Consider the following 26,930-nt stretch of genomic DNA (forward strand, 5'->3'; position numbering starts at 1 on the left):
GAGAGGCATGTTGAGTCCATGGAATATTTTATATTTTGCCACAAGTTGCGGGAAAATTACAAACTTTTTTTTTTTTTTTTTTTTTTCACAAAGTTGTCACTAAATGATATATTGCTCACGCATGCCATGGGCATATGTGAAATGACACCCCAAAATAAATTCTGCTGCTTCTCCTGAGTACGGGGATACCACATATGTGGGACTTTTTGGGAGCCTAGCCGCGTACGGGGCCCCGAAAACCAAGCACCGCCTTCAGGCTTTCTAAGGGCGTTACAGTTTTGAAGGCCATAAAATGCCAAGATGGCACAAACCCCCCCAAATGACCCCATTTTGGAAAGTAGACACCCCTAAATTTAGGGGTACACTAGTGAGACTAGGTAATAAATGGCGGGTGCCCTGAAACTATAAAAAAATAACTAACCAACCAGCGTCACCTGTAACAGTTATATGGTGATCACTGGTGAAAGGGTTAACTAGGGGGCAATCAGGGGGCTTTATGCGGTAGTATATGGGGGTCCCTGGCGCTATAAAAAGCTGCGGCGAACCTAAATACCTACCTGCCTAACTAGCGTCACCTGTGACACTAATACAGCGATCAGAAAAACGATCGCTTATTAGGCTGGGTTCACACTGGAGCGATGCGGGAACGCCACGAATGCGCGGCGGGTTCCCGCATCGCATGCCTCCCGGCGGCAGTTCACACTGCCCTATGCGAACTGCTGGGAGTGTCAGTGAAATGTTACTGACACCCCCAGATCAGTTCGCATATCGCAGTGCGATCTGCAAACTCGGATCGCATGGTGTGAACACCCATGCGATCCGATTCTGCTGCGGGCCAAAAAAAGGGTCCCGTGCGAATTTGCGGCGGGTGCGGCGGGTGTGGCGGGTGCGGCGGGTGCGGCGAATGGCTGAACTCGAATCGCACAGAGATCGGATGTGATTTGCACTGCAGTGCGGTGCGAATCACATCCGTTCTCATAAACCGCTGCAATGTGAACCCAGCCTTAGTGACACTGGCGACGGGGGGTGATCACGGGGTTAAACCTTTATTGGGGGGGTTAGGGGGGTACCTTAGAACTAAAGGGGGCTAACCCTAACTGCCCTAACAGTTATTAGTCACAAATGACACCCGCCGGGTGATCAGGGGGTTAAACCTTTATTAGGTAATAAATGGCGGGTGCCCTGAAACTATAAAAAATAACTAACCAACCAGCGTCACCTGTAACAGTTATATGGTGATCACTGGTGAAAGGGTTAACTAGGGGGCAATCAGGGGGCTTTATGCGGTAGTATATGGGGGTCCCTGGCGCTATAAAAAGCTGCGGCGAACCTAAATACCTACCTGCCTAACTAGCGTCACCTGTGACACTAATACGGCGATCAGAAAAATGATCGCTTATTAGGCTGGGTTCACACTGGAGCGATGCGGGAACGCCACGAATGCGCGGCGGGTTCCCGCATCGCATGCCTCCCGGCGGCAGTTCACACTGCCCTATGCGAACTGCTGGGAGTGTCAGTGAAATGTTACTGACACCCCCAGATCAGTTCGCATATCGCAGTGCGATCTGCAAACTCGGATCGCATGGTGTGAACACCCATGCGATCCGATTCTGCTGCGGGCCAAAAAAAGGGTCCCGTGCGAATTTGCGGCGGGTGCGGCGAATGGCTGAACTCGAATCGCACAGAGATCGGATGTGATTTGCACTGCAGTGCGGTGCGAATCACATTCGTTCTCATAAACCGCTGCAATGTGAACCCAGCCTTAGTGACACTGGCGACGGGGGGTGATCACGGGGTTAAACCTTTATTGGGGGGGTTAGGGGGGTACATTAGAACTAAAGGGGGCTAACTCTAACTGCCCTAACAGTTATTACAGTCACAAATGACACCAATGCAAAAAAAAAAAAAAAAAAAAAAAAAATGACATTGGTGTCACTGTGACTGGGGGGCAGGGGTAATTGGGGGGGTGATCGGGGGGTAAAGGGGGGGTGTGAGTGTGCCTGGCATGTTCTACTGTATGTGTAGAGTGTTGGTGCAACTCACCGATCCGCTCTCCTCCGTGTCGGAACGAAAAATACCGACACGGAGGAGAGAATACATCACTTCCTCTCCTGTGTTTACATTACAGGAGAGGAAGTGATGTCACGGGGGATTCCTATTCGTCGGGAGCGATCGCGAGGGGGTGGCCATGAACGAATGGCCGTCCCCTCGTCCGGGATCGCTCCCGCACGAATACCGACCGCCGCAGGCACCGGGCGGGGGCCCGATCGGGCCCCCGACCCGCGGGAGGCAAGGGACGTACATGTACGCCAATATGCCTGCCCGTGCCATGCTATCGACGTACATCGTCGTGCGGCGGTCGGCAACTGGTTAAGGAAAAGTCGCACTAAGTACTATCTTTCGTTATTTAGTTTCATTCCCACAGGATTTATGCATGGTTTGTTTCGGGATTACATTGAGTCTTCAAAATAAGGTTATAAACAATCATATTTACTACGGCCGTGTCTAACTAGTCGCATTAGGCAATCTGTGCGACTGCACACGACTCTGGTAGAAGCTGTTTTTTGTGTTCCTTTTTGGTTTGGACTGAAATAAGTGGGTTCTAAAGGATTTATTGCCCTCCGGATGGAGTAATTATCTTTATTTGGTTAGAATTAGATATATGAAAACTATTAGTTGTGAAATTTGTCGTTTTTATTGGATTTTCTGGCATTTTTTGACTTTTTCCTCTAAAAATACATCTTTTTCAGTATTGAGAATTAATACGTGTTCGTGCTAAATAGGTAGCGCCAGTTACCCCGGCTGTTAAATCGTATTTATTGTTGGAAGAAACCCCAATTGGGGATTTTCTTTTTGTGGGGGGGCTGCAACCTAAAATTATACACAATATATATATATATATACATACACACACATATATATATATATATATATATATATATACATATACATATATACACACACATACATATACACACACACACATACTTTTTTCTGAGCCCACTGCCCCTTTTTTGGTCTATCCAATACGTAAGGTTATTTAGCGCGGTTTCTTCTACTTCTATAACTATTATGATGATACTTGAACAAAAAAGAGCTGCATGGTCAAGTTGCCATAAAGAAGTCTTTACTGTACAAGTTTCACAAAAAGCCTGGTACAATATGCCCAACCTTGACATGCCTCATCAGCTTTTTTGTGGCATTGGCGCAGTAAAGGCTTCCTTCTGGCAGCTCAACCATGCAGCTCTTTTTTGTTCAAGAATCGTTGAATTATGCTCCTTAAAAACAACCACGCCATCTTTTTGGAGAGCAGCCTGTATTTCTCCTGCAGTTAACCGTGGGGGTTTTCTTTGTATCCTGAGCAATTCTTCTGCCAGTTGTGGCTGCAACCTTTCTTGGTCTACCTGACCTTGGCATCAAAAGAGCCCCAAATTGTCCACTTCTTAATAAGTACTGACTATCATATTCAAGTCTTTGGATATCTTTTTATATTCTTTTCCATCTTTGTTACTCAGGTCTTTTGACTGTTCTTTTCTACCTCCTCATAGCTCAGTGTCTAGCCTGCTTAGTGCACCCATGTGAGATCTAACAAACTCATTGTCTATTTATACACAGACACCAATTGTGATTTAAAAAGCCACAAATTAGCATTTAAAATTGCCATTTTAACCGGTGTGCCACCTTCTGTCTCTGTACCAAGGCCAAACATCCCAGGGTATGTAAACTTTTTATCAGGGCCATTTGGGCGATTTCTGTTAGGATTTAAAAAGGATCCAAAAAACTGCGATAATAAATGGCTTCATGTGGTTGGGATTTGACCGGTGATTGCTATCCTTAAATAAAAGACAGTTTTTTTGGCATGATCAGTCATATTTTCAATATTAAAGCAAAAATTTCACAATTTCTGCCAGGGTATGCAAACTTTTGAGAACGACTGTATATGTAAAGCGCTGCGTAAATTGATGGCGCTATATAGGTACCTGTAATGAATAAAATAAATGGTGCGAGTTGTACCCCACTTACTAACATTTAGATCAAGTTGCATTGCATTTTGTTCAGGCTTACAAAAAAATAGCTGAAAACTCCTAAATTGGCTGAAATGGGTAACTGTGTCCAATCTTCGATAAAGGTGGTATTTGATAAGGATTAGTAGTCAATATCCACAGCTATAATTTTGACACAGGTAAATTGACACTGTGTATCAATATAATAATATAATTCCCAACAAGCCTGTTCACATGCAACTGCTTACAAAAAATGTAAGCCGTCATAGGGATCAAGGATCGTGCTGCAACTTAGAGACGCATGCTGCCAGAACTGATTGTATACCAATATATCTGCATTCTGCTTGGATATTTATCTGTGTCACTCCTATTCCCCATCTCTTCTGTCTGTCAGCAGCACATATGCTTTATAAACTAAGGTACATGCACATGGCATAATTAAACATCTGTGTATTTTTTAGATGTATATTTGTGTGGGGGAAAAATAAAATAAAAAAAATAGGATTTTTTTGTACTTACCGTAAAATCCTTTTCTCTGTAATTCACCGACCGACAGCTCCTCTCTAACTAAATGGGTTGTATAGCCTGCCCATAGGAGAAACTAGGCAAAATTGATACACAATACACAGAACTTTAATCCTGCCCCAGGGGGACGGGCCCCGTGCTATCAACCCTTCCCACTGCTCCCAGGAGCTTCAGTACGTCAACAAGCAGTATAACGAAGAAAAAAAAAAAAAAAGGAGGGGTGAGTGCTGTGTCTGTCGGTGAATTACAGAGAAAAGGATTTTACGGTAAGTACAAAAATCCTATTTTCTCTTATATTCGCCGGCTGACACAGCTCCTCTCTGTAACTTAATGGGATGTCCCCCCAAGCAGTGCCAAACGAGGGGTGGGAAAAACGGCATAAAAACTTCATTCACCATGGCAAGTGGGAACTAGTGAAACTAAACCCACCAAAAAAACAGCAGTGTGTGGAAAAACACCACTATATAACCGGGTATCCTCAACAGGAGTGATCCAAGACCGCAACATTGCGGAAGTAATGCAACAGTGCATTAACAAAACAGTACTGCGTTAAAATTGCAACTACACGGCCGCCTGCAAAACTTTGGGGCCAAAACAGGCATCAGCCGATGCACTGACGCCTACCTTGTAGAACTTGGTAAATGTATGGACAGACGACCAGGTCGCCGCCTTACACACCTGAGCGACAGACGCTTGGTGTCGGAAGGCCCAAGACGTTCCGATTGCTCTTGTAGAGTGGGCCGTGACTGTAAAGAGAGGCACCTGCCCCTTCAAGGCGTAGGCTTGGACTACAATCTGTCTGATCCACCTGGAAATAGTGGCCGACGAAACCGCCATGCCCTTCTTAGGACCAGCCACGAAACAAACAGTGAGTCTAACTTCTGAAAGGAAGCTGTGGCAGACAAGTACACCTTCAGGGCCCTACCACATCTAGGAGCGTGAAGGGCCACCTCCTTGGGGTGCTTCGGCTTAGGACACAATGATGGCAATACAATGTCCTCATTGATATGAAAGGCCGAAACCACCTTCGGTAGAAAGGACGGTTGCGGAAGTTTTGCCCACTCAGTCAGTGTCTGCGACACCAGTGCGGATGCCAGTACAGGTCGCACGGCTGACCCCACAACCGTAAACATGGAACGAGCCACTGCTTCGGCCTTCCTGTCCGTGGGATCCTTGAATGCAGGAGTCCCCTCAACCGGGATCGTGGTTACTTTATTTAACCTAGATACTGGGGGGTCCACGACCGGAGTAGCCGACCACATTTTGAGAAGGCTTTCCTCAAAGGGGCAACGCACCGCCAAATTTTTGGGGACCGAAAAGGTCCGTTGCAGGCGACCCCATTCCCTGTAGATGAATTTGTCAAAATAAGTCAAATACGGGAACACCTTAGGGGAACATGCTTGCGGGACCCAAAAGGGACCAGTACATCAGCAGAGGAATCCACTGGCTCCTGTATCTTCAGGGTATCACGCACAGCTGTGATAAGTGCTCCAACAAGCGCCCAGACGGGGATCATCCTCACTGTCCTGGTCAGCCACATGTGAAAGGTCAGAGCAGGGGTCTCCAGCTGCAGCAGGGCCCAAGTCTGCATCAGAGCTCTCCCCAGAGGACGGGGGGGGGGGGGGGGGGGTGTTGGCAGGGGCCTCTTACTTGCACCTTTCCTGCCATGTGCCGCCTCCATCTTAGGAGTCAAGGACAGCCGTCAGGGTGTCCATGCGCACCGGTTGCTGTAGCTGGATTTCGGGGGAAGAAACCAGTTTCTGAAGCCATGCTGACCCTAGCCTGTCTGCCACCTGCAAGGGGACTTAGGACAGTTAAGGTCCCACTCTCCTGCTGCCGCCGCGTGCGTGCGTGTGTGTTACTTAGCGCTAGACTCACCACCCTGGGGAATTCTGTGATAGCCACAGCAGTGCCTGTAATCCCTAGGAGGTTCCCAGTTGCAGAGAGAATAAAACTGTGTCAGCAGCAGCTCCCACCAGCGGTGCAACGATCTGCAGAGCTGCTGGCCTCGGTATACTGTGATCCAGACATCAGTAGCCCGGTCATATGTATACCCCGGAGCATTGAAGCTCACCGACCACCTCTGGAGATGAGGCATGTCATGGCCTGCAGAGCCTTAGCTGCGGCCTGCTCACCCTCGATGGCCGGACTGGGGAGACTACAAGGATATAACTTACCAGCCGGCAGTTGATAGAAGGTCACAGGATATTTCATCTTGCGCAAAAAGCAGCAAAAATATGGACTAAAAGGCCCGCAGGGTTTCCTAGGTCATTCTCCTTGCTAAGCAAAATAAAAACTGAAGCTGCTAGGTGCAGTGGGAAGGGTTGATAGCACGGGGCCCGCCCCCCCCCCCCCCGGGGCGGGATTAAAGTTGTGTATTGTGTAACAATTTTGCCTAGTTTCTCCTAATGGCAGGCTATACAACCCCTTTAGTTACAGAGAGGAGCTGTGTCGGTCGGTGAATATAAGAGAAAAAACATTTATGATGTATACAATGGGTATAGAAAAGAATCACCCCCTTTAAAATAATCACATTTTGTTGCTTTGCAGCCTGAAAAGAGTTTTTGTTGGTTTTCTTTAAATTACAGCCTTTAGTCTGTTGGGATATGGCTCTACTAACTTTGCACATCTAGATTTTTGCAATATTTTCCCATTCTTCTTTGCAGAACTACTCAAGTTCAGTTACATTTGATGGTGGCTGTTTGTGGACTGCAGTCTTCAAATCATTCCACAGATTTTCAATGTGGTTTAAATTATTACTAAACCCAGAACCCTGCATTCAATATATCTGGTCTCCCACAGTACACAGAACATGGAAATGCAACTATATTAGTAAATATAAAACGGCTGAATACCTTTTCTCATCAGTAGTTAGAGCAGTCTTGTAACTTCTATCAGTGTCTGGTTAAAGCTTGTAGGAGTTTTAATTCTCCCCTGATTGTCCTATGAAGCTTCAGGACCCCTGACCCTCTCTCTAGCAATACACACCAAACTGAGCGTGTGCAGGTTTCCCCCAAGGCTCTGTTCTATCAGCAGATAATTGGGGACTGTGGAACAAGGATGGGATCAGAGAAGACAGGATCAAACAGCCTTTTAACAAAATGCAGATGATTAACCCCTTAGGTTCCAGTGAGTATAAAGCATACTTTACTGCATATAGAGACTGATTTTACCGTTGTTGTGTTTAGTAACACAAAATTTTGTCTCAGACTAGACCATGCAAGGACATTTACCCTTTCTCCTTCAACCACTCTGTGGTCATTTTTGCTGTGTGCTTTTGGGTCATTGTCATGTTGGAGGGTAAACGTTCTTCTCATTGACAACTTTCTGGCAGAGGGCAACAGATTTTTATTTTTTGCCATTTTTATTCACAAGATATACAAAAAAAATAAAATACATTGGTTCAATGACCAAAGTGCCCAACATGAGCACAATGAAAATACAGTTCAATACACAATTACGTATCATATTTGCAGCTGTACATACAGAGGGGCAACACATTTTCCTCAAGAATTTTATTATATTTCGCCCCGTCCTTTTTTCATTTTATCCTGACAAGTGCTCCAGTCATGCTGCAGAGCAACACCCCCATAACACAACACATTAACACCCCCATGCTTTACTGTAGGAATGGTGTTATTTGGATGGGGAGCTGTATCAGATTTCCGCCAGACATATCGTTTGGTGTTGAGGCCAAATTATTCAATTTTAGTCTCATCTGACCGCCTTAAATGCACCTTGAAGATTCTGAGGCCACATGGAAAAAGGGGTTGTGGTCAGATGAGACTAAAATTGAATAATTGGGAACCAACACGAAACAATAGGTCTGGCGGAAATCCAATACAGCTCCCCATCCAAATAACACCAGTAAAGTATGGAGGTGGTAGTATCCTGTTATGGGGATGTTTCTCTACAGAAAGGACTGGATCACTTGTAAATATAAAAGGAGAAATGGATGGGACAAAATACCATCAAATTCTTGAGGAAAATCTGCTACCCTCTGCCACAAAGTTGGCAACGGGAAGGTTTACCTTCCAACATGACAATAACCCAAATCACACGGCAAAAATGACCACACAGTAGTTGGAGAAAAAAATGAATGTCCTTGAATGGTCTAGTCAGAGCCCAGACCTAAACCCCATTGAAAATCTGTGAAATAACTTGTAAACTGCAGTTCACAAATGGTCACCATCAAATTTAACTGAACTTGAGCAGTTCTGCAAAGGAGAGTGAGCAAATATTACAAAGTCTAGATGTGCAAAGTTAGTAGAGACATATCCCAACAGACTAAAGGCTGTAATTAAAGCAAAATGTGGTCCAACAAAATACTGATATGTGGGGGATCCTTTTTCCAACAGTGATTGTTTTTTTTCCTGAAATGTTGGGGTTAGCCGTTTCACTTGGATGTTATAAGTTGCACTATTAAATACAGCTGGATAAAACAAAAGTGTGTGCCTTCATTTCAGGTTGCAAAGCAATAAAACGTGATTATTTTAAAGAGAGTGATTCTTTTCTATAACCACTGTATAGATATGGAAAGAGGACCCCTTGCAATATTGGCAATAGGTTTTAATAAAACTTATTACATTCTCACCTGTCTCTGTTGTAGTTGCTGCTGTTGCTCCATCTGCAATTTTTCTGTCTCAAACACTACAGGCAATACCAGAATCATGAACGAGGTAGTTCCTATCCACAGTGCTGACCGAGAAAAACTAAAGTACACCAAAAAAAAATAAAAAAAATAGAGTGTTAGTTTAACCATTTGAGGACAACTATGTTACAACTCATTCCTGGCCAGCCTTTTTTTTTTTTGCGCTGTGATAGTTTGACTGATAATTACTCATGCTTCACTGTTAGGGTTGTACGGATACCACTTTAAGACCGTCTATGTCATGTGACAGTAAAACTAATTAATATGCACACTGATGGGCACCGATTTTTTTTTCTATAATTTATATTTGTTTTGTTTTTTAACAATGCTCTAAACAGACCCCTTTGAGGCAGGGAAAGAGACAGAATGCAGATTTCCCAGTCCATTTCTATGCAGCCTCAGCTGCACTAGAGGTGAATGGACAGGAGACAGAGGCTCCTCCCCATTCATAAACTGAAGCAGAGCAAACAGGTTATGATAAATGGACAGTCAGTGATCACAGACTCTGTTCTTTAAGAAGAGAAAGGAGCTGGTAAATGTCAGATCTGGGGCAGGAGGAGCGGGAGGACGACCTGGAGGGGGAGCGGGAGGGGGACGCAGTGGACACAAAAAAAAGTATTACAAGAGAATGCAGGGTTAACAAGTGTGTTGGCACTCAATCTCAGAAGGTAGGGATTTGGTGATGTGAAGGGTGGTAGAGGACACTGCCATAAGGGTGGGTACTGCCCCCTTCACCCCTCCGCTTCTTTCCCATTGCATCCTACCTGTGCACACAGGAGACCGAGAGGCAGCACAGGGGGCAGGAGCTGGCAGAGTGACTTTTCATATTAACAAGCTGGCGATTGGTTGCTTAGGACCTAGCAACCCATCACCTGGGGGTTAACTTGGCCAGCTCCTCTCCACACCCTCTGTCCTGAACTGTGCTGGCTCTCTCTCACCGCTGTTCACGGATGACAGCATCAGAGGCAGACAGGGAGAGAGAGGCGGACCGAAGACACTGAAAGGGAGGCGGAGGATAGTGCAAGAAAGCGGGAGTTAGTGGCAGAGACCTGTTCCTGGTCTATCTGTCACCTACCCACAGTCGACAGGTAGCCTGCGATCGACGGGTTGCCGACTCCGGCTATAGAGGGCTGGATGACACCGATACCAGTTTACACTGGGTTCTGTGATCAGGAAGCTCTCTTTCCTCTTGCACACTGATTGGTGTGTGAGATGTAAAAGCTGGCTGCTAGCTGGAACCATTGATTACATTGTGTGATGCTGGGACTGGTCACAGTTACCACATATACATAGCCAATTTCAGTTTGTTAACTTCTGTTTGTTAACTGCACTGTCCAATATTAAGTCTGTTCACAGTAAGAAGAAGAACAACAAACCTCAATTCACGATTCAAAATTATTTTTTTTGATGTACACCGCGCCGGTCTTGAGGAGCTGCAGGCCGGAATTTTTAGGCGAGGCTATGGCTTCGGCCTAGTCCGCGGCATCCGGCCTCGTGGACTAGGCTGAAGCCACGGTCCCGCCTAAAAACTCTTGCCCGCAGCACCTCAGGACCAGCGCGGTGGTGAAAAAATAAATAAAAATAAATTGATTTGCTTACATTTTGAATCGACATGACCTCTCAACTCGATTCAAAAATTTTCCCCCAGCCCTACACGTGGGTAGGAGCCAGGTGACGGCAGAAAAATAAGAATAGCAGCAAGTTTGATCTGCTACATGCTGGATTTATTGTTGCTCATCTGAATGCAATGTACCAGTGACAGCTATGCGAGTGCAATATTTTACCTTTAATAAATTGGTTGTCTTTTAACATACCACACCATATTTGTGGATTTGAGCCCTTATCTACAGAACTTATTTACAAGCGGGTGTGACTGTTGGAACAAAAGGAGATATTTAAAGATCACAGACCATCCGTAGACATCAGATCACCCCCAATATTGGGGGGAACAAGCATTATTAGACCTATTCTAGACTGTAAGCCCTAATGAGCAGGGCCCTCTGTTTCCTCCTGTATTGAATTGTATTGTAACTGAGTACTGTTTGCCTCATGTTGTAAAGCTCTGCGAAAACGGTTGGCACTATATAAATCCTGTCTAATAATAATCATCATATAGGTGTATGAATCAGGTATGGATACATCCTAAACTCACTGTGTGGTGGAGCACTGAAAAATACAATTTTTATTTGCAGCACTGGGGACTTGGGTGCTTGTTTTTTTTTATCTAAATCATATATACAAGTAAACTGATTGGAGGTTTGTTTTGTTTAATAAATGTTTAAATGTAAGAAATTTTCTGTATCGCTTATGAAGGCTGCTTTCACACTGGAGCAGGCAGGCGTTGATGGTAAAATGCTGCTAGTTTTAGCGGTGCTATTCGGCTGCTAGTGGGGCACATATAACCCAGCTAGCAGCCGAGGAAGAGGTTAAATGCGCCCGTGAAGCACTGCTGCCAAATCACATTGCATGCGCTTCGGCAGTGGCGCCCAATAATATCAATGGGCAGGAGCGGCATACACCACTCCAAACTTGTTGCTTGAGCCGTAGTACTTACTACATGGGTTATATCGGCTTATCAGGTGCTGGACACTGGCACGCCCCTTAAAGTGGAAGTAAACTCCCCTATAATTTTCAGCCAAGGAAGCTGCCATCTTTGCCTCTGTTTAATCTTCAACTGCTATTGTGCTGCACATGTGATTCGTTATGACACCAGCCATTGGATGGTTTGATAGTTTGGCTGAGAGCACAGCCAATGTGCAGTTAGCATTCCCGGCATGCCCTTTTTTTTTTTAAAGTTTAAAATCCATAGGTTTACTTCCACTTTAAGGCATGAATTTCCCTTATATAACCCCTCCAACTACTGGGAGTGCTCAGTTTTGTAGCCAAGCAATATAAGTGTATAAGAAGAAGGGAGGGAACTCTGTGTCCCCTGATGTTTATCAAAGAAAATGATTTTACAGGTAAGCCGTTTAAAAAATCCTATTTTCTTTTCTTACATCAGGGGACACAGGCCGTAGTACTACATGGGGTGTCCCATAGCAATGGCAACTGAAGGGTGGGAGACACAACAAAAAAGGAAGTCAGAGGACTCACACTGCAGCCTGCAATACGCTGCGCCCAAAGGCAGAATCCTCCTGGCCCTTAACATCGATTTGATAAAATCTGGTAAATGTATGAATTGAAGACCATGTTGCGGCTTTACAGATCTGAGCCGCAGAGGCCTGATGATGCACCGCCCAGGAGGTACTTATTGCCCTGGTAGAGTGGGCCTTAATATGAAAAGGAGGAATCTTCCTCTTTAAACCATAAGCTTGCACAATAACTTGACGAATCCACTTGGCAATAGTGGATCTAGATGCTGCCTGTCCTCTTTGGACCATCCGGAAGAATAAACAAAATATCTGTCTTACGAACCTGAGCGGTCACCCTTAAATACACTGACCGCTCTTACTACATCCAGGGAATGTAGCAACCTCTCTTCCCTAGATTGAGGCTCTGGGAAGAATGAAGGAAGAACAATATCTTGGTTTAAGTGAAACCCTGTCACTACCTTTGGCAAGAATTCAGGATGAGGACGTAAAACCACCTTATCCTTATGCATAATCAGATATGGCTCCCTACAAGATAGCGCCGCTAGTTAAACTCTTCTGGCAGAAGAAATGGCAACCAGAAATACTATCTTTCTGGTCAACAGAACCAAGGGAGTCTCCCGTAAAGGTTCAAAAGCCTGCTTTTGTAAAGCCGACAGGACCAAGTTCAAATCCCAAGGATTTAGGGGTGTCTTGATCGGAGGACTGATCCGCGTTACCCCCTGCACAAAGATACGCACTAAAGAGTGAGAAGCTAAAGGCTGCTGAAAGAACAACGACAAGGCCGAGATCTGGCCCTTGATGGTATGCAAGGCCAGATTCATCTCTAATCCCATATGTAGGAATTCAAGAATTCTACCTATAACATATTTCCTGGGGTGCCAACCCCTGCAACGGCACCAGGGAACATATGCCTTCTGGACTCTATAGTAGATGATCCTGGAAGCTGGCTCCCTGGCATTAATCAAGGTAGATATGACTGAAGGAGATAACCCACGACCCCTTAGGATGTGGGTCTCAATAGCCAGACTGTCAAATTTAGCGTCTGTTAAGTAGGATGGAATACCGGACCCTGCGAAAGAAGATCCGGCCATAATGGCAGAGTTCAGGGAACTCCTACTGCCATCCTTACAATCTCAGCGAACCACGGCCTTCTGGGCCATCAGAATCACCTCCCTCTGTTCCCGTCCGATCCTGCGAAGAAGACGCAGAAGTAGCAAAACTGGAGGAAAATGCATAGATCAGAGAAAACTGATCCTATGGGAAGACCAATGCGTCTGTTCCGCAAGCTAGTGGATCCCTTGTCCTTTATACAAAGTTGTCGACTTTGTTGTTGAAGCTGGACGCAAACAGGTCCACATCCGGAGTACCCCCATCTCTGACATATTGCAAGAAAGATGTCGGGGTGAAGAGACCACTCTCCTGGAAACAGTTGTTGGCGGCTCAAGTAATAGGATTTTTTAAAACAGCTTACCTGTAAAATCCTTTTCTTGGAGTACATCATAGGACACAGAGTCTCAAGTAATTACTTGGTGGGTTATAGGCCTACCTTCAGCTGTTGACACTGGTATAACCAATACAGGAAGTTCACTCCCCTATATAACCCCTCCTCCCAGGAGCACTCAGTTTTTGTAGCCAAGCAATATAAGTAATATACTCTCACCCCATAAAACAGAGGGGCGGGAGCTCTGTGTCCTATGATGTACTCCAAGAAAAGGATTTTACAGGTAAGCCATTTTAAAAATCCTATTTTCTTTATCGTACATCATAGGACACAGAGTCTCAAGTAATTACTTGGTAAGATGTCCCATAGCAATGTTCCTTGAGAGAAGGGAGACACAACCCGTAGGGTAACCCCCAGACCTGAGGACTTATACTGCTGCCCGCAGCACACTGCGCCCGAAGGCGATATCCTCATTCTATCTTACTTGCACTTGATACAATTTTGCAAATGTATGTACTGAAGGCCAAGTCGCGGCCTTGCAGATTTGAGACCTGGAGGCCCGGTGACGTATTGCCCAAGAAGCACCAACCGCTCTGGTAGAGTGCGCCTTAACTTGAAAAGGGGGAATCTTTCCCTTTAAATCATAAGTTTGAATTATAACTTGCCAAATGCACTTAGCGACAGTGGATTTTGACGCTGCCTGTCCCTTCTTAGGACCCTCTGGCAGAAGAAATAAGACATCAGTCTTACGATTTGGAGCAGTTTTCTTAAATACATTTTCACTGCTCTCACTACATCAAGACAATGTAGTGACCTTTCTTCCCTGGAACAAGGTCTTGGGAAAAAACCCTGGCAGGACAATATCTTCATTCAGATGAAAGCCCGAAACCACCTTTGGCAAAAAACCTGGACGAGGGCGTAACACCACTCTGTCCTCATGAATAATCAAATATGACTCTTAACAAGAAAGCACAGCCAATTGCTATATCCTCAGCAAGGAGGATTTCAGAAACAAAAATATCAGCTTCCTAGTCAGAAGGACTAAGGGAACATGCTGCAAAGGTTCGAATGGCTGTTTTTGTAACACTGACAAAAAACTAAAATTTAAGTCCCAAGGGCTTAAGAGTGATTTAACTGGCGGATTAATCCGCAGCACTCCTTGCATGAAACTCTGGACTAAACAATGCAGAGCAAGCAGTCTTTGAATTAAAAATTTATAAGGCTGAGACTTGGTCCTTAAAGTGGTTGTAAACCCTTACAAACCACTTTGACCTACAGGTAAGCCTAGATTAAGGCTTACCTGTAGGTCCAAGAAATATCTCCTAAACCTATACGGTTTAGGAGATATTTGCCCGAAGACAGGCACGCACGCAGGCGCACTGAGCGCGGCATTTCCAACAACGGAGGTGCCGCGCGTGTCGGCTCCCGTGCGCATGCGCAGGAGTGACGTCATCGCGGCTCCGCCGAATGACAGCGGCGGAGCTGCGAGACCCCACCGAAAAGATGGATGCGCCGGACTACAGGGGACAGCGGTGACATCGCTGGCTCCTGTGTCAGGTAAGTGACACATAATGGGCTACTATGCGATGCATAGTAGTCCATTATGCTTTGCAGGGAACGAAAGAGGAAGTAAACCCATCATCTTTAATAGTACTCAGGGCCAACTTCGTCTCTACGCTTAATTGTAGAAAGGTAAGAATTCTGCCTATGATATATCTCAGAGGGTACCAACCCTTGGATTCACACCAGGAAACATAAGCTTTCCAGGCTCTAGAATATATAGCTCTAGAAGCTGGCTTCCTAGCATTAATCAAAGTAGAGATAACTGACCTGGAAAGCCCACGTTTATTCAGAATGTGGGTCTCAATAGCCAAGCCGTTAAATTTAGCAATCGTAAAAGTAGGATGGAATATCGGCCCCTGAGATAGCAGGTCTGGCCTTAGTGGGAAGTGCCCTGGACCCTCCACTGCCATCCTTACGATCTCTGCGTACCATGACCTTCTGGGCCATGCTGGTGCTACCAGTATTACCGATTTTCTTTCCAGCTTGATCCTGCAAAGAACTTGAGGTAGCAACTGAATCGGGGAAAAGTGCATAGATCAGTAAAAACTGATCCCACGGGGTCACCAAGGCATCTGTTCCGTATGCGAGTGGGTCCCCTGTCCTGGATGCAAAGTGGACTAGCTTAGTGTTGAATCTGGACACTAGAAGGTCTACGTCCGGAGTCCCCCATCTCCTGGGAATAATTGCCGGCGACTTAGATAGTCCACCTGCCAATTCTCTACTCCAGGAATGAAAACTGCCAATAGGCATGGGACATTCTCTTCTGTCCAAGTTAGAATCTGGCTCACCTCTCTCTGAGCTGAGACACTCTCGGTGACCCCTTGTGATCGACAATGCCACAGCTGTGGCATATATCAGACTGGATCCTGGCAGGACAATTCTTTAACCTGGAGGTCCAGGTTTCTAGAGCCAGATACACTTCCGGAATCTCTAGGATGTTGATCGGCAAGGCTCCTACTACCCAGCCTGAAAGGCTGGCATCTGTCGTTACTACCTTCCAGATAATTGATCTGAAGGACTTTCCCTTCAGCAGGTTCCAAGATAGTAACCACCAACTGAGGCTTTGGGACACTCATGGGGACAGCCACATTGGCAAGTCCAAAGCTTGAATCATTTTGTTCCAAGCTGACAGAATACTGCTTTCCGTTTTCGAATGGAATTGAGCATAGGTAACTGCTTCGAATGAAGCTACCATCTTCCCTAACAACCTCATGCATAGTCGAATTGAAGGATTTCTCTTCGACCTTATCCTCACCAGCTCCTGTATGGACCCGATCCTTGCAGGAGGCAAGAACACCCCTTTTCTGGGCTGTGTCTATGATCAGGCCCAGATACTCCAGCCTTCTTAGTGGCTTTAAGGAGGATTTCTTTAGGTTGAGAATCCAACCCAAACCTTCCAGGTAACTGCTTGTGACGGCTACACCTTGCTTCAAGCAAGCCACTGACTGGTCTATTAACAATAGATCGTCTAAGTAAGCCAAGACAGTTATGCCCTGTGCCCTTAACCTGACTAGAGGTAGGGCTAATACCTTAGTGAATACCCGAGGTGCTGTAGCAAGCCCGAAGGGCAAGGCTATTAACTGAAAATGCTTCTGTTCTACTTTGAACCGCAGAAACCTCTGGTGAGGAGGAAATATATGGACAAGCAGCTATGCATCTCTGATGTCGATGGACGCCAGAAGTTTTTCTCCTTGCAGGATGGAAACGACTGACTTGATTGACTCCATGCAAATGCAGCAGATTTTCAGGAACCGATTTAGATTATGTAGATCAGGGGTGTCCAAACTTTTTTCAAAGAGGGCCAGATTCGATGAAGTGAACATGTGTGAGGGCCGACCATTTTGCCTGACATTCTTTGAACCATTAAAATTCGGTCATTCAAGCACTCATACCTGGCCCAACAAAAATTCTCGTGCCTTTGTCGCGCTCGTTTGCCTGACACACAGACGAATGCTCTGTTCTTTGGGGGTACCGTTAAGTCTTAATGGTACCCCACACATTGCAAACATGGGGTGCTTTTGGTGCAGCGCAATAAAAAAAAAAAAAAAAAGCTCTGGGACTTCTTTCCCTGCATTTTTGTGGGTATGGAAGCCCATTGAAAAGCATGGGCTGCCCTACACACAGCATGCAGCCATGCAGATGTGAACCAAGGGCTTATTGGAGGGGCAGTAAAACTACATGGTTAAGCTGTTTTTACCACCCCCAACTTCTCCCCCTTTAGCTGCAGAGGGAGCAGCTGGGGGTGTACACATGCTGTGGCTGCAGCTGGAGGTATGCTCAGGGTGAATGGGCCTGCACTGCAACTACCCCGCAACTGTGTAGACTGCACAGTTGCGGTATAGTGATGCTACATTTACGGGCTTAAAACAGGTGGTGAGGAGGCAACATAATGCCTCTTTACCACCTTTCAAATGCCTCTGAAAAGCGATCTGTATATGGATTGCTTTTCAGAGGAGCAGCAATCCTGGCTGCTATCACACACACAAGCACCACAAAAGCAGTTCTGATGGTACAAGAATGGGGGGGGGGGTCTGGATTAAAAGTAACACACATGCATACACATACACACAGACATACACACATACAGACACATGCATACACATACAGACACATGCATATACTTACATACATACAGACACATGCACACACACACATACAGACACATGCACACACATACATACACGCACATACAGACATACATACACACACACACACACACACACACACACACATACAGACACACATGCTGCACACACATACAAACACACATACATGCACACACATACAGACAGACATACACGCACATACATACAGACACACATGCACATACGCATACATACAGACATACATGGACACACACACACACATGCAATCATACATGCACAGACACACACACACATGCACATATAGACACACATGCACACACATACATACAGACATGCACACACATGCACAGACACACATACATACAGACACACATGCACATACACACATACATACATACAGACACACATGCACACACGCATACATACATACATACATACATACAGACATGCACACACACACACACACACAGACAGACATGCACACACACACACACACACACATACAGACAGACATGCACACACACACACACATACAGACAGACATGCACACACACACACATACAGACAGACATGCACACACACACACACACATACAGACAGACATGCACACACACACACATACAGACAGACATGCACACACACACACATACAGACAGACATGCACACACACACACATACAGACAGACATGCACACACACACACATACAGACAGACATGCACACACACACACATACAGACAGACATGCACACACACACACATACAGACAGACATGCACACACACACACACATACAGACAGACATGCACACACACACACATACAGACAGACATGCACACACACACACATACAGACAGACATGCACACATATACATACAGACACACATGCACACATACAGACACACATGTACACACATACATACAGACACACATGCACACACACACACACACATACACATAAATAAAGCCTTTTTAAAACGAATCTAGCTTGTAGTACAGTACCTTTCCATTCCATTTCCTCATTCAGCCGGGTACTGCACTGTAGGGGGAAGCAGAGAGCACAGCACACTCCTCTGCACTTTACTTTCACTTTTGAAGCCGACGGAGCTTCACACAGTGCCGGGGATCGGCTCATTTGACAGCCCTGATCCCGCAGCACACCAGGCGGGCCGTTCAAAACCGGACTGCGGGCCGCGATTGGCCCGCGGGCCGGACTTTGGACATGCCTGATGTAGATCTAGACTTGGTCTGATATCCCCATTTGGCTTTGGTATCGTAATTAGGTTTGAGTAAAACCTCAAACCTTGCTCGTGTTTGGGAATCTGTCTGATCACCCCTTGAGCCAATAATCGGTCTAATGCTTGCAACAGGGATTGCCTTTTCCCTGGAACCTTGGGAACGTTTGATCTCAGAAAACGAGATGGTGGAACCTCTCAAAGCTCTAGCTTGTATCCTAGAGACACTGTGGAGAGAGTCCATTTGTCCTGAATCTCCCTTTGCCAGACTTCTGAGTACATCAGAAGTCTTCCACCTCCCCCCCACCTTGGTGAGGCGAGATGCCTCTTCATAAGGAGGTCTTGTATTCTGCTTTGCAGACTTGTAGCCCCAGGTCTTCCTTTATGCCTGGTCTGATGGCAAAGGCCAAACAGTTTAAATGAAAGACGCTTATATTTTCTTTTGACTGGCAAAGAGTACCATTTCCGCTGGAAATTGTTTGAATGTATTATCCAAACTATCGTCAAATAATCGTTCTCCCTTAAAGGGGAAACTAGTTAGAAGGTTCTTACAAGGCGTTTCAGCTGACCAACCCTTTAACCAAAGGGTCCTTTGAGCAACAGTACCTGCTAAGAAAAAAGTGATTTTAACCACTTCCCGACCAGCGCACGACGATGTACGTCGACAGAATGGCACGGGCAGGCATATTGGCGTACATGTACGTCCAATAATCGTTGCCGCCGTGCCATCGGGAGCGCGCCGGCGGCGGCGCGCTGGTCGGGACCCCCGTGAGTCTGGTCGCGGGACCCGCGGACTCGATCGCCGCGGGCATCCCCGCGATCGTCTCACGGAGCGGCCGAATGGAGGAAATGCTGTATAAACAACATTTTCCCATTCTGCCTAGCAACTAGTGACGCTGATCTCTGCTCCATGTGATTGGAGCAGAGATCAGTGTACACTAAATGAAAGCCCAACCCCCCCACAGTTAGTAACACACCCCTAGGAACACTTAACCCCTACACTGCCACCCACTGGTTAACCCTTTCACTGCCAGTGTCATTTACACAGGAATCACTGCATTTATATAGCAGTGATTACTGTATAAATGACAATGGTCCCAAAAATGTGTCAAAAATGTCCGATGGGTCCCCGACAATGTCGCAGTCACAATAAAAATCGCAGATCGCCGCCATTACTAGTAAAAAAAAAAAAAAAAAAATTATTAATAAAAATGCTATAAAACTATCCCTATTTTGTAAACGCTATAACTTTTGCGCAAACCAATCAATAATCGCTTATTGCGATTTTTTTTACCAAAAATATGTAGAAGAATACGTATCGGCCTAAATTGAGGGAAAAAAATGTTTTTTTTATATATTTTTGGGGGATATTATTATAACAAAAAGTAAAAAATAATGCGTTTTTTTCAAAATTGTCGCTGTATTTTTGTTTATAGCGCAAAAAATAAAAACCGCAGGGGTGATCAAATACCACCAAAAGAAAGCTCTATTTGTGGGAAAAAAAGGACATCAATTTTGTTTGGGAGCAACGTCGCACGACCGCGCAATTGTCAGTTAAAGCGACGCAGTGCCGAATCGCAAAAAGTGGTCTGGTCTTTGACCAGCAAATTGGTCCGGTCTGAAAGTGGTTAACAGACCTTCCAACTTCTTATCTGTTGGATCTTTAAGCATAAGCACATTGTCCACTGTTTGTTTTTTCACATTGGAAATCAAAGCGTCAACCGCTGGAACTTTCCATCTTTTAGTGAATCTTTCTTCCATAGGATAGAGCTTTGCGAGTCTCTTTGGAAGGGAAAAAATGCTTATCCGGATGATCCCATTCAGTATAAATAAGCTTTTTATGTAATGCGTGGACGGTAAGCGCATGCAAAGTCTGTAAAGGCTTCAAAGAACCCAAGGAAGGGACCGGGCCTTCAGCTAACTCTGTTAGGGGTAGCATGCAAGTAGAGCGAACCATCTTTGCAAGCCTCTACTTCAGATTGTGAAGTAGGGATCCTTGGGAACTTCAAGTATTGTTTCCTCCGCAGAGAAATAATCGCATGTCTTTCCTCCCGATCATCTGAGGGCAATACCCCATCCTGTCCCCATAATTCTCTTGGACCCTCCACTGACTGTAAAGAGTCTAAGGTGGGGGATCTAGGATGCTTCCTATACACTGGATGGAGGATGCGATTAAAGCTGCTAATCTGCCTTCTAAGCCTTGCAAGGCAGAGGAAAATGCATCTTCAGTCACCTCTACAGGGGCTGAAGTGTGTGAAGCAGTTGCACCACCGCTAGCTTCCAATGACTCACCCTGGCTTGCCATGTCTGATCTCTCCAAAGAGGAAGACAGTATGGAGGCATAACTGGGATTCCCAGCGCCTGGGGGGGTGACACCTTAGGTACCTTTACGCTAGGTCTGAAAGACATAGTGCAAAGCACAAGCAGAGGTACACACAAAATAAAAGTTCTTTTGCTACTAAGTAACAATAGATTTTTTTGTCTGGAAATGCCTGTTTACACCCTTACGTGCCCAGTGCTCTGGTGTCTTAGTATGACAGACTGCCTCTCTTCAGTAAAAAAAAAAAAAGTATTTCTGAAATGAGAGTGTCTGTGATATAAAGCCTCAGGTGGAACCTGATTGGCATCCTCAGCGATTCCCCTCAGCTATGTGGCGAGTGCTGTGTGTGTGTGTACGTTACATCCATACACAGCGCCATGTGACCTTGTGGACATGGCCCTCTGCTAAGGACCCAAATGGCCAACACAAAGGTGAATGTTCTATACACCTCTACAAGGGGGGGGGGGGGTTTCTGTCAGCAGATTTATAGTTTTTTTTAAAACCACAGAAGCATAGGGCGTTTCCCAATGTTACTAGGTGAGGTCCAGGTACTATCCTATGGCCTCAGTGTTGAGGATGGATCCGATTGTGGAGGTTTCTTTAAATCCAGCATGGATCCCACCTGGAGCTCCGCAGAGCACATTTTTACTCGTGACCAACACCTTAGACACTGGCGAAAAAAACTGAGTGCTCCTGGAAGGAGGAGGGGTTATATAGGGGAGTCAACTTCCTGTATTGGTTATTGTCAACACCTGGTAGGTAGGCCTATAACCCACCAAGTAATTACTTGAGACTCTGTGTCCTATGATGTATGATAAAGAAAGTCCGCCTGCCAATTCTCTATCCCAGGAATGAACACTGCAAGGAACGTTGTGTCCTGCTCAAGACAAAATGTGATTCACCTCTCTCTGGGCTGCACGACTCCTCGTGCCCCCCCGGTGATTGATGTAAGCCACAGCCGTGGCGTTGTCGGACTGAATCCTAACAGGACAGCCCTTTAGTCTGGCCACCCAGGCTCTTAAGGCCAGATGGATAGCCCGAATTTCTAAAATATTGATAGGCACGGTCCTTGCCAACCTGGACCACCTTCCCTGGACAGAACCCTCTTCCAGGACCGCTCCCCAGCCTGAAAGACTGGCATCTGTGGTTACTACCTTCCAGGTGGAAGGCAGAAATGTCCTTCCCTTTTGAAGGTTGCTGGACACCAGCCACCAATTTAGGCTCTGACGTACTTCGGGAGCAAGCTGAATCGGAACGGCCTCGAAGGAGGCCACCATCTTCCCCAATAATCTCATGCACAACCGAACTGAAGGCTTTTTCTTTGCCTTGATGAAATGAATTAGTTCTACAATGGAACGGATTCTCCTTGGAGGTAGAAATACCTTTCCCTGCCTGGTATCTATGATTAGTCCCAGGTACTGTACTCTCCTTGACGGCCTCAATGATGACTTTTCTAGGTTGAGAACCCAGCCTAGAGATTCCAGGTAGTTTACCGTTGTCACCAGACCGTGGTCTAACCCGAAAACTGAATGATCTACTAAGAGTAGGTGATCCAAATAGGCTAGGATCATTATGCCCTGAGCCCTTAACCTGGCTAAAGCAGGAGCCAGAATCTTTGTGAATACTCGAACTGTGGCTAGACCAAATGGCAGGACCACAAACTGAAAGTGACGATTTTCTACTTCGAAGCGTAGAAACCTCAGGTGAGCGGGAAATATTGGCACATGAAGATAGGCATCCTTGATATTGATTGAAGCCAAAAATTCTCCTCCTTGGAGGATGGCTGCTACAGACCGAATCAATTCCATACAGAAGGATCGGATGCACAAGTGCTGATTTAGATCTCTGAGATCTAAAATAGGTCTTACTTCCCAATTTGGTTTCGGGACCGTGAAGAGGTTTGAATAAAAACCTGTGCCCTGTTCTTCTAAGGGAACCTCTAATATGACTGCTTTGGCTAGCAGATGGTCCAGTGCTAGAAGGAGAGCCGCCTTCTTTTCTGGGTCTTTGGGAACCTATGACCTTAGAAACCTGGGAGACGGCAAAACTAGGAACTCTAGTCTTTAACCTAGAGACACCGCAGAAGCCACCCATTTGTCCTGACACTGCTCCTGCCAGATCTTTGAAAATTGCAGGAGCCTTTAGTACTCTGCTTGGTGGGCTTCCTTCCCCAAGATCTTTTCTGACCTTGGTGCTGTCCCTGGGGTCTCCCTCTTGAACCTGACGACTGAGGCAGCCGAGACCGCCTAGAGGCTGATGTCCCTGATACAGGAGAAGAGGCCCGCTTAAAAGAGAAAGGTGTAAATTTCTTCTTTACCGGCAACAGAGTGCTTTTGCCATTGGAAATCTTTTGTAAATATTTATCCAATTCTTCGAATAGCCGTTCACCATGAAAAGGGAAACTGGCTAGGAGCTTCTAACACAGTGCTTCGGCTGACCAACTCTTAAGCCAAAGAACTCAGAGAATGCACTAGTCCCATCAGACGTGAAATCTGAATGGACGCATCTCACATAGCATCTACTGTGAAACGTCTGCTAAATCTGCGTACTGGTGAACCTGTTCAACAGGTAAAAATTTAAGCATCTCCTCGCATTACTCCTTAATGGCCTGGGATACACCCATTGCGGCCAAAACCGGCTGCACTGCTGAACCAGCTAAAGTCATCTAGTTCTTAGAAAGGTGCTCCAGCTTCTTATCCGCTGAGTCCTTCAACATGAGTGCATTATCAACCGGACATGTGAGATTCTTATTTACGGAGGAAATCGCAGCATCAACCACTGGAATCCTCATTTTTTTTATAGAAATCCTCTTCCATAGGATAGTTTGGCAAACCTCTTAAGCCCCATACACACTATCAGATTTTCTGCTGATTTGGTCTTCAAATTTACCAAAACCATGTAGTGCAAGGGACTGCCTGATTGCATACACATTGAAACTCCTAAGGTTTGGCCTCATTATTATATGGTTTTGGTAAATCTGAAGGAAAAAAAAAAAAATCAGCAGAAAATCTGAGGCTTTAGCTTTAGCCCTTATACACACGGTCGGACATTCCGCCGGAAAATGTCAGATCGGACCGTGTTGTCGGATCGAATCCGACTGTGTTTGGGCTTCATCTGACTTTTTCCGTTGGAATGTCCAACCAACAAAGTTTGAGAGCTGGATATAAAAATTTTCCGACAACATGATCCTATCGGACTTTGTCCGATCGTTTGTAGAGAATTCCGATCGGACAAAGTGGCACGCATGCTCAGATCAAATTCCTAGACCAAAGCTATTGGCTACTAGACTGAACGTAGTCCCGGTTGTAACTAACATCATCACGTTACGAACAATCAGAACTTTGTCTGACTGTGTGTATGAAACGCCAGTTTCGGACAAATTTTCTTGTCTTAAAGAGGGATTCCACCTACAAAAAAAATATTAAAAGCCAGCAGCTATAAATACTACAGCTGCTGACTTTTAATAAATAGACACTCACCTGTCCCGGGGTCCAGCGATGCCGGCAGCCGAGGCGAACGATCGCTCGGCTCTCGGCTGCTGCCGCCACCATTCTAGGTGAGGGAATCAGGAAGTGAAGCGAATCGGCTTCACTTCCCGGTTCCCTACTGCGCATGCGCGAGTCGCGCAGCGCAATAGGAATTGTCCGTGCTGTCTCTGGGACCCGTGTGTGTCCCAGAAGACAGCGCGGCAGGACAGGAAGAGGCATAGCCTACCACGGGAGTCTATGCCTGGAAGTGGGTGTAAATACCTGTCTTTGACAGGTATCTCCACTGTCCCTCCCCCCTGAAAGGTGCCAACTGTGACACCGGAGGGGGGGGGGGGGGGGAGGGTTCCGATCAGCGGAAGTTCCACTTTAGGGTGGAACCCCGCTTTAATGTCCGACTGTGTGTACAAGGGCTTAGGAGGATAAAACTGCTTATCTGGATATTCCCACTCTGCGTACATAAGCTTTCTTAGCCACGCATGAATAGAAAAGGCATCTCCAGCCGGAGGAGGTTTTAATGATCCTAACTTAGAGATGGGATCATCAGAAGCCTGCGCTGCAGGTAACAAAAAGGTTGACAGAACCAACCCAGTGAGAGCGTGCACAAGCAAGCTCTCTTGCGGTGATACTCCTTCCGTGTTAGGATCCTCAGAAGAGGATAAGCCAGTATCTTCCATATCTTTAGGAAGATCTGCCTGATCCCCGGCATCCTGAACCTCCAGAGGAGGATCTTGAGCACTCGATAGGGATCTACTGCGTTTAACCCCGCTCTGAAGGGATACAATCGCATCAAGTTTCTTCACAAAGCCAGCAATGGTAGAGGACAACACTTCACGTGTGACATACTCAGGGGCTGAAGTGTCTTGAGCGACTGCAACAACAGCTTCCCCCGACGGCTCAATCTGACCGGCCGCAACACTCTCTGAAGAGGAAGATATTCTTTTGGACAGGGTCTTAGTTTGTTGTGACCCCCTAGAACCCTTAGAGGAGTTCCTGGCCCCCTTGCCACTCATGGCTTACAGTACAAAGCAGAGGCGCTACCAGAAAAAGAATGTTACACCTGCTAGACTATAGTACAGTACAATAACTGCTATTAGTCCTAGCTATACAGTACAATGTTGTCAATCAAAAGGGGGATGCCTGTGTCACCAAACCTGACCAGCAACCACTCTGCTCTGTCCCTCCACTGCCAGACTGCAGCTCTGCCTGTGTAGCTTAAAATACTTCCTCCATGTGTGGCCGGCTTCTGACACCATTTAGCCACACCCCTGCGCAAAAACAGACCCTCCTTCCCCTATCAACTAGGAAAGCGTATGAGTGCCGGCAACATGGCGGACGGCGGGGGGTAAAACGGCGACGATTTGCCCCAAAAACATTTTTCTCTTTTTTTTTCTTCTTAAAGAAAGAAAAAAAAAAAAGGCAGCAGGCTGGCATTCAAAGCAACAAAAAAAAAAAAAAAATCGCCACGCTGGGGGCCCAAGAAGTGATCAGACCCCCCTTCATACCTGAGGGCCTGAGCTGGCTTAAGGAGAGAGAAAGCTTCTGCAGATTCCAGCGTCAGAATGGTGAGTGCTCAATACAGGCTCCAGTTGTGATACAGACATGACAACATGACAACAAAAAATACATGGAATGAGAGATTCCTTGCAGAAAATCTCCCTACCTTTCCTTGCTGCAGACTTATCAAAGATAAAAACACCAATCTTCGCCCTTCACGGTAGGCTCCGAGACCTTGAAAGGAAACCTTCAGGAACAGGGGTACACTCAGGTAATCCCGCATTCCTTGACCTGCGAGAAGACCCTGCCAGTTAACTTTTATTGGCCTTACTACCAAAAAATACTGGATCCCAGGGCCCAGCTTAAAAGCATTCGCAAGCAAAACCTCGTGTTATCTGATGACGAGGCCCGGGTAACGTTCATTTAGTCAATTACAGAGACATCAGAACGGATCCGGTCAGGATGGCTGGCTCGCACGAAAGGATTACTGCCCGTGGAGCTCAGTACAGTGGTT

General features: G+C 46.0%; 1 protein-coding gene across 1 annotated transcript in view; it reads right to left on the reverse strand.

The window, feature by feature from the left end:
- The window catches only part of TOMM22 (translocase of outer mitochondrial membrane 22), a 49,456-nt gene that overhangs the window by 5,333 nt on the left and 17,193 nt on the right, over positions 1-26,930 (reverse strand). Inside the window, exon 3 of the mRNA XM_077452295.1 lies at positions 9,124-9,241. Coding sequence (XP_077308421.1) covers positions 9,124-9,241 — 118 coding nt within the window. The remainder of the gene's footprint in view (positions 1-9,123; positions 9,242-26,930) is intronic.

This window comes from Lithobates pipiens, unplaced genomic scaffold (assembly GCF_037356315.1).
Source record: "Lithobates pipiens isolate NorthernLeopardFrog02 unplaced genomic scaffold, aLitPip1_a1.2 Scaffold_23, whole genome shotgun sequence".
NCBI classification, from domain to species: Eukaryota; Metazoa; Chordata; class Amphibia; order Anura; family Ranidae; genus Lithobates; species Lithobates pipiens.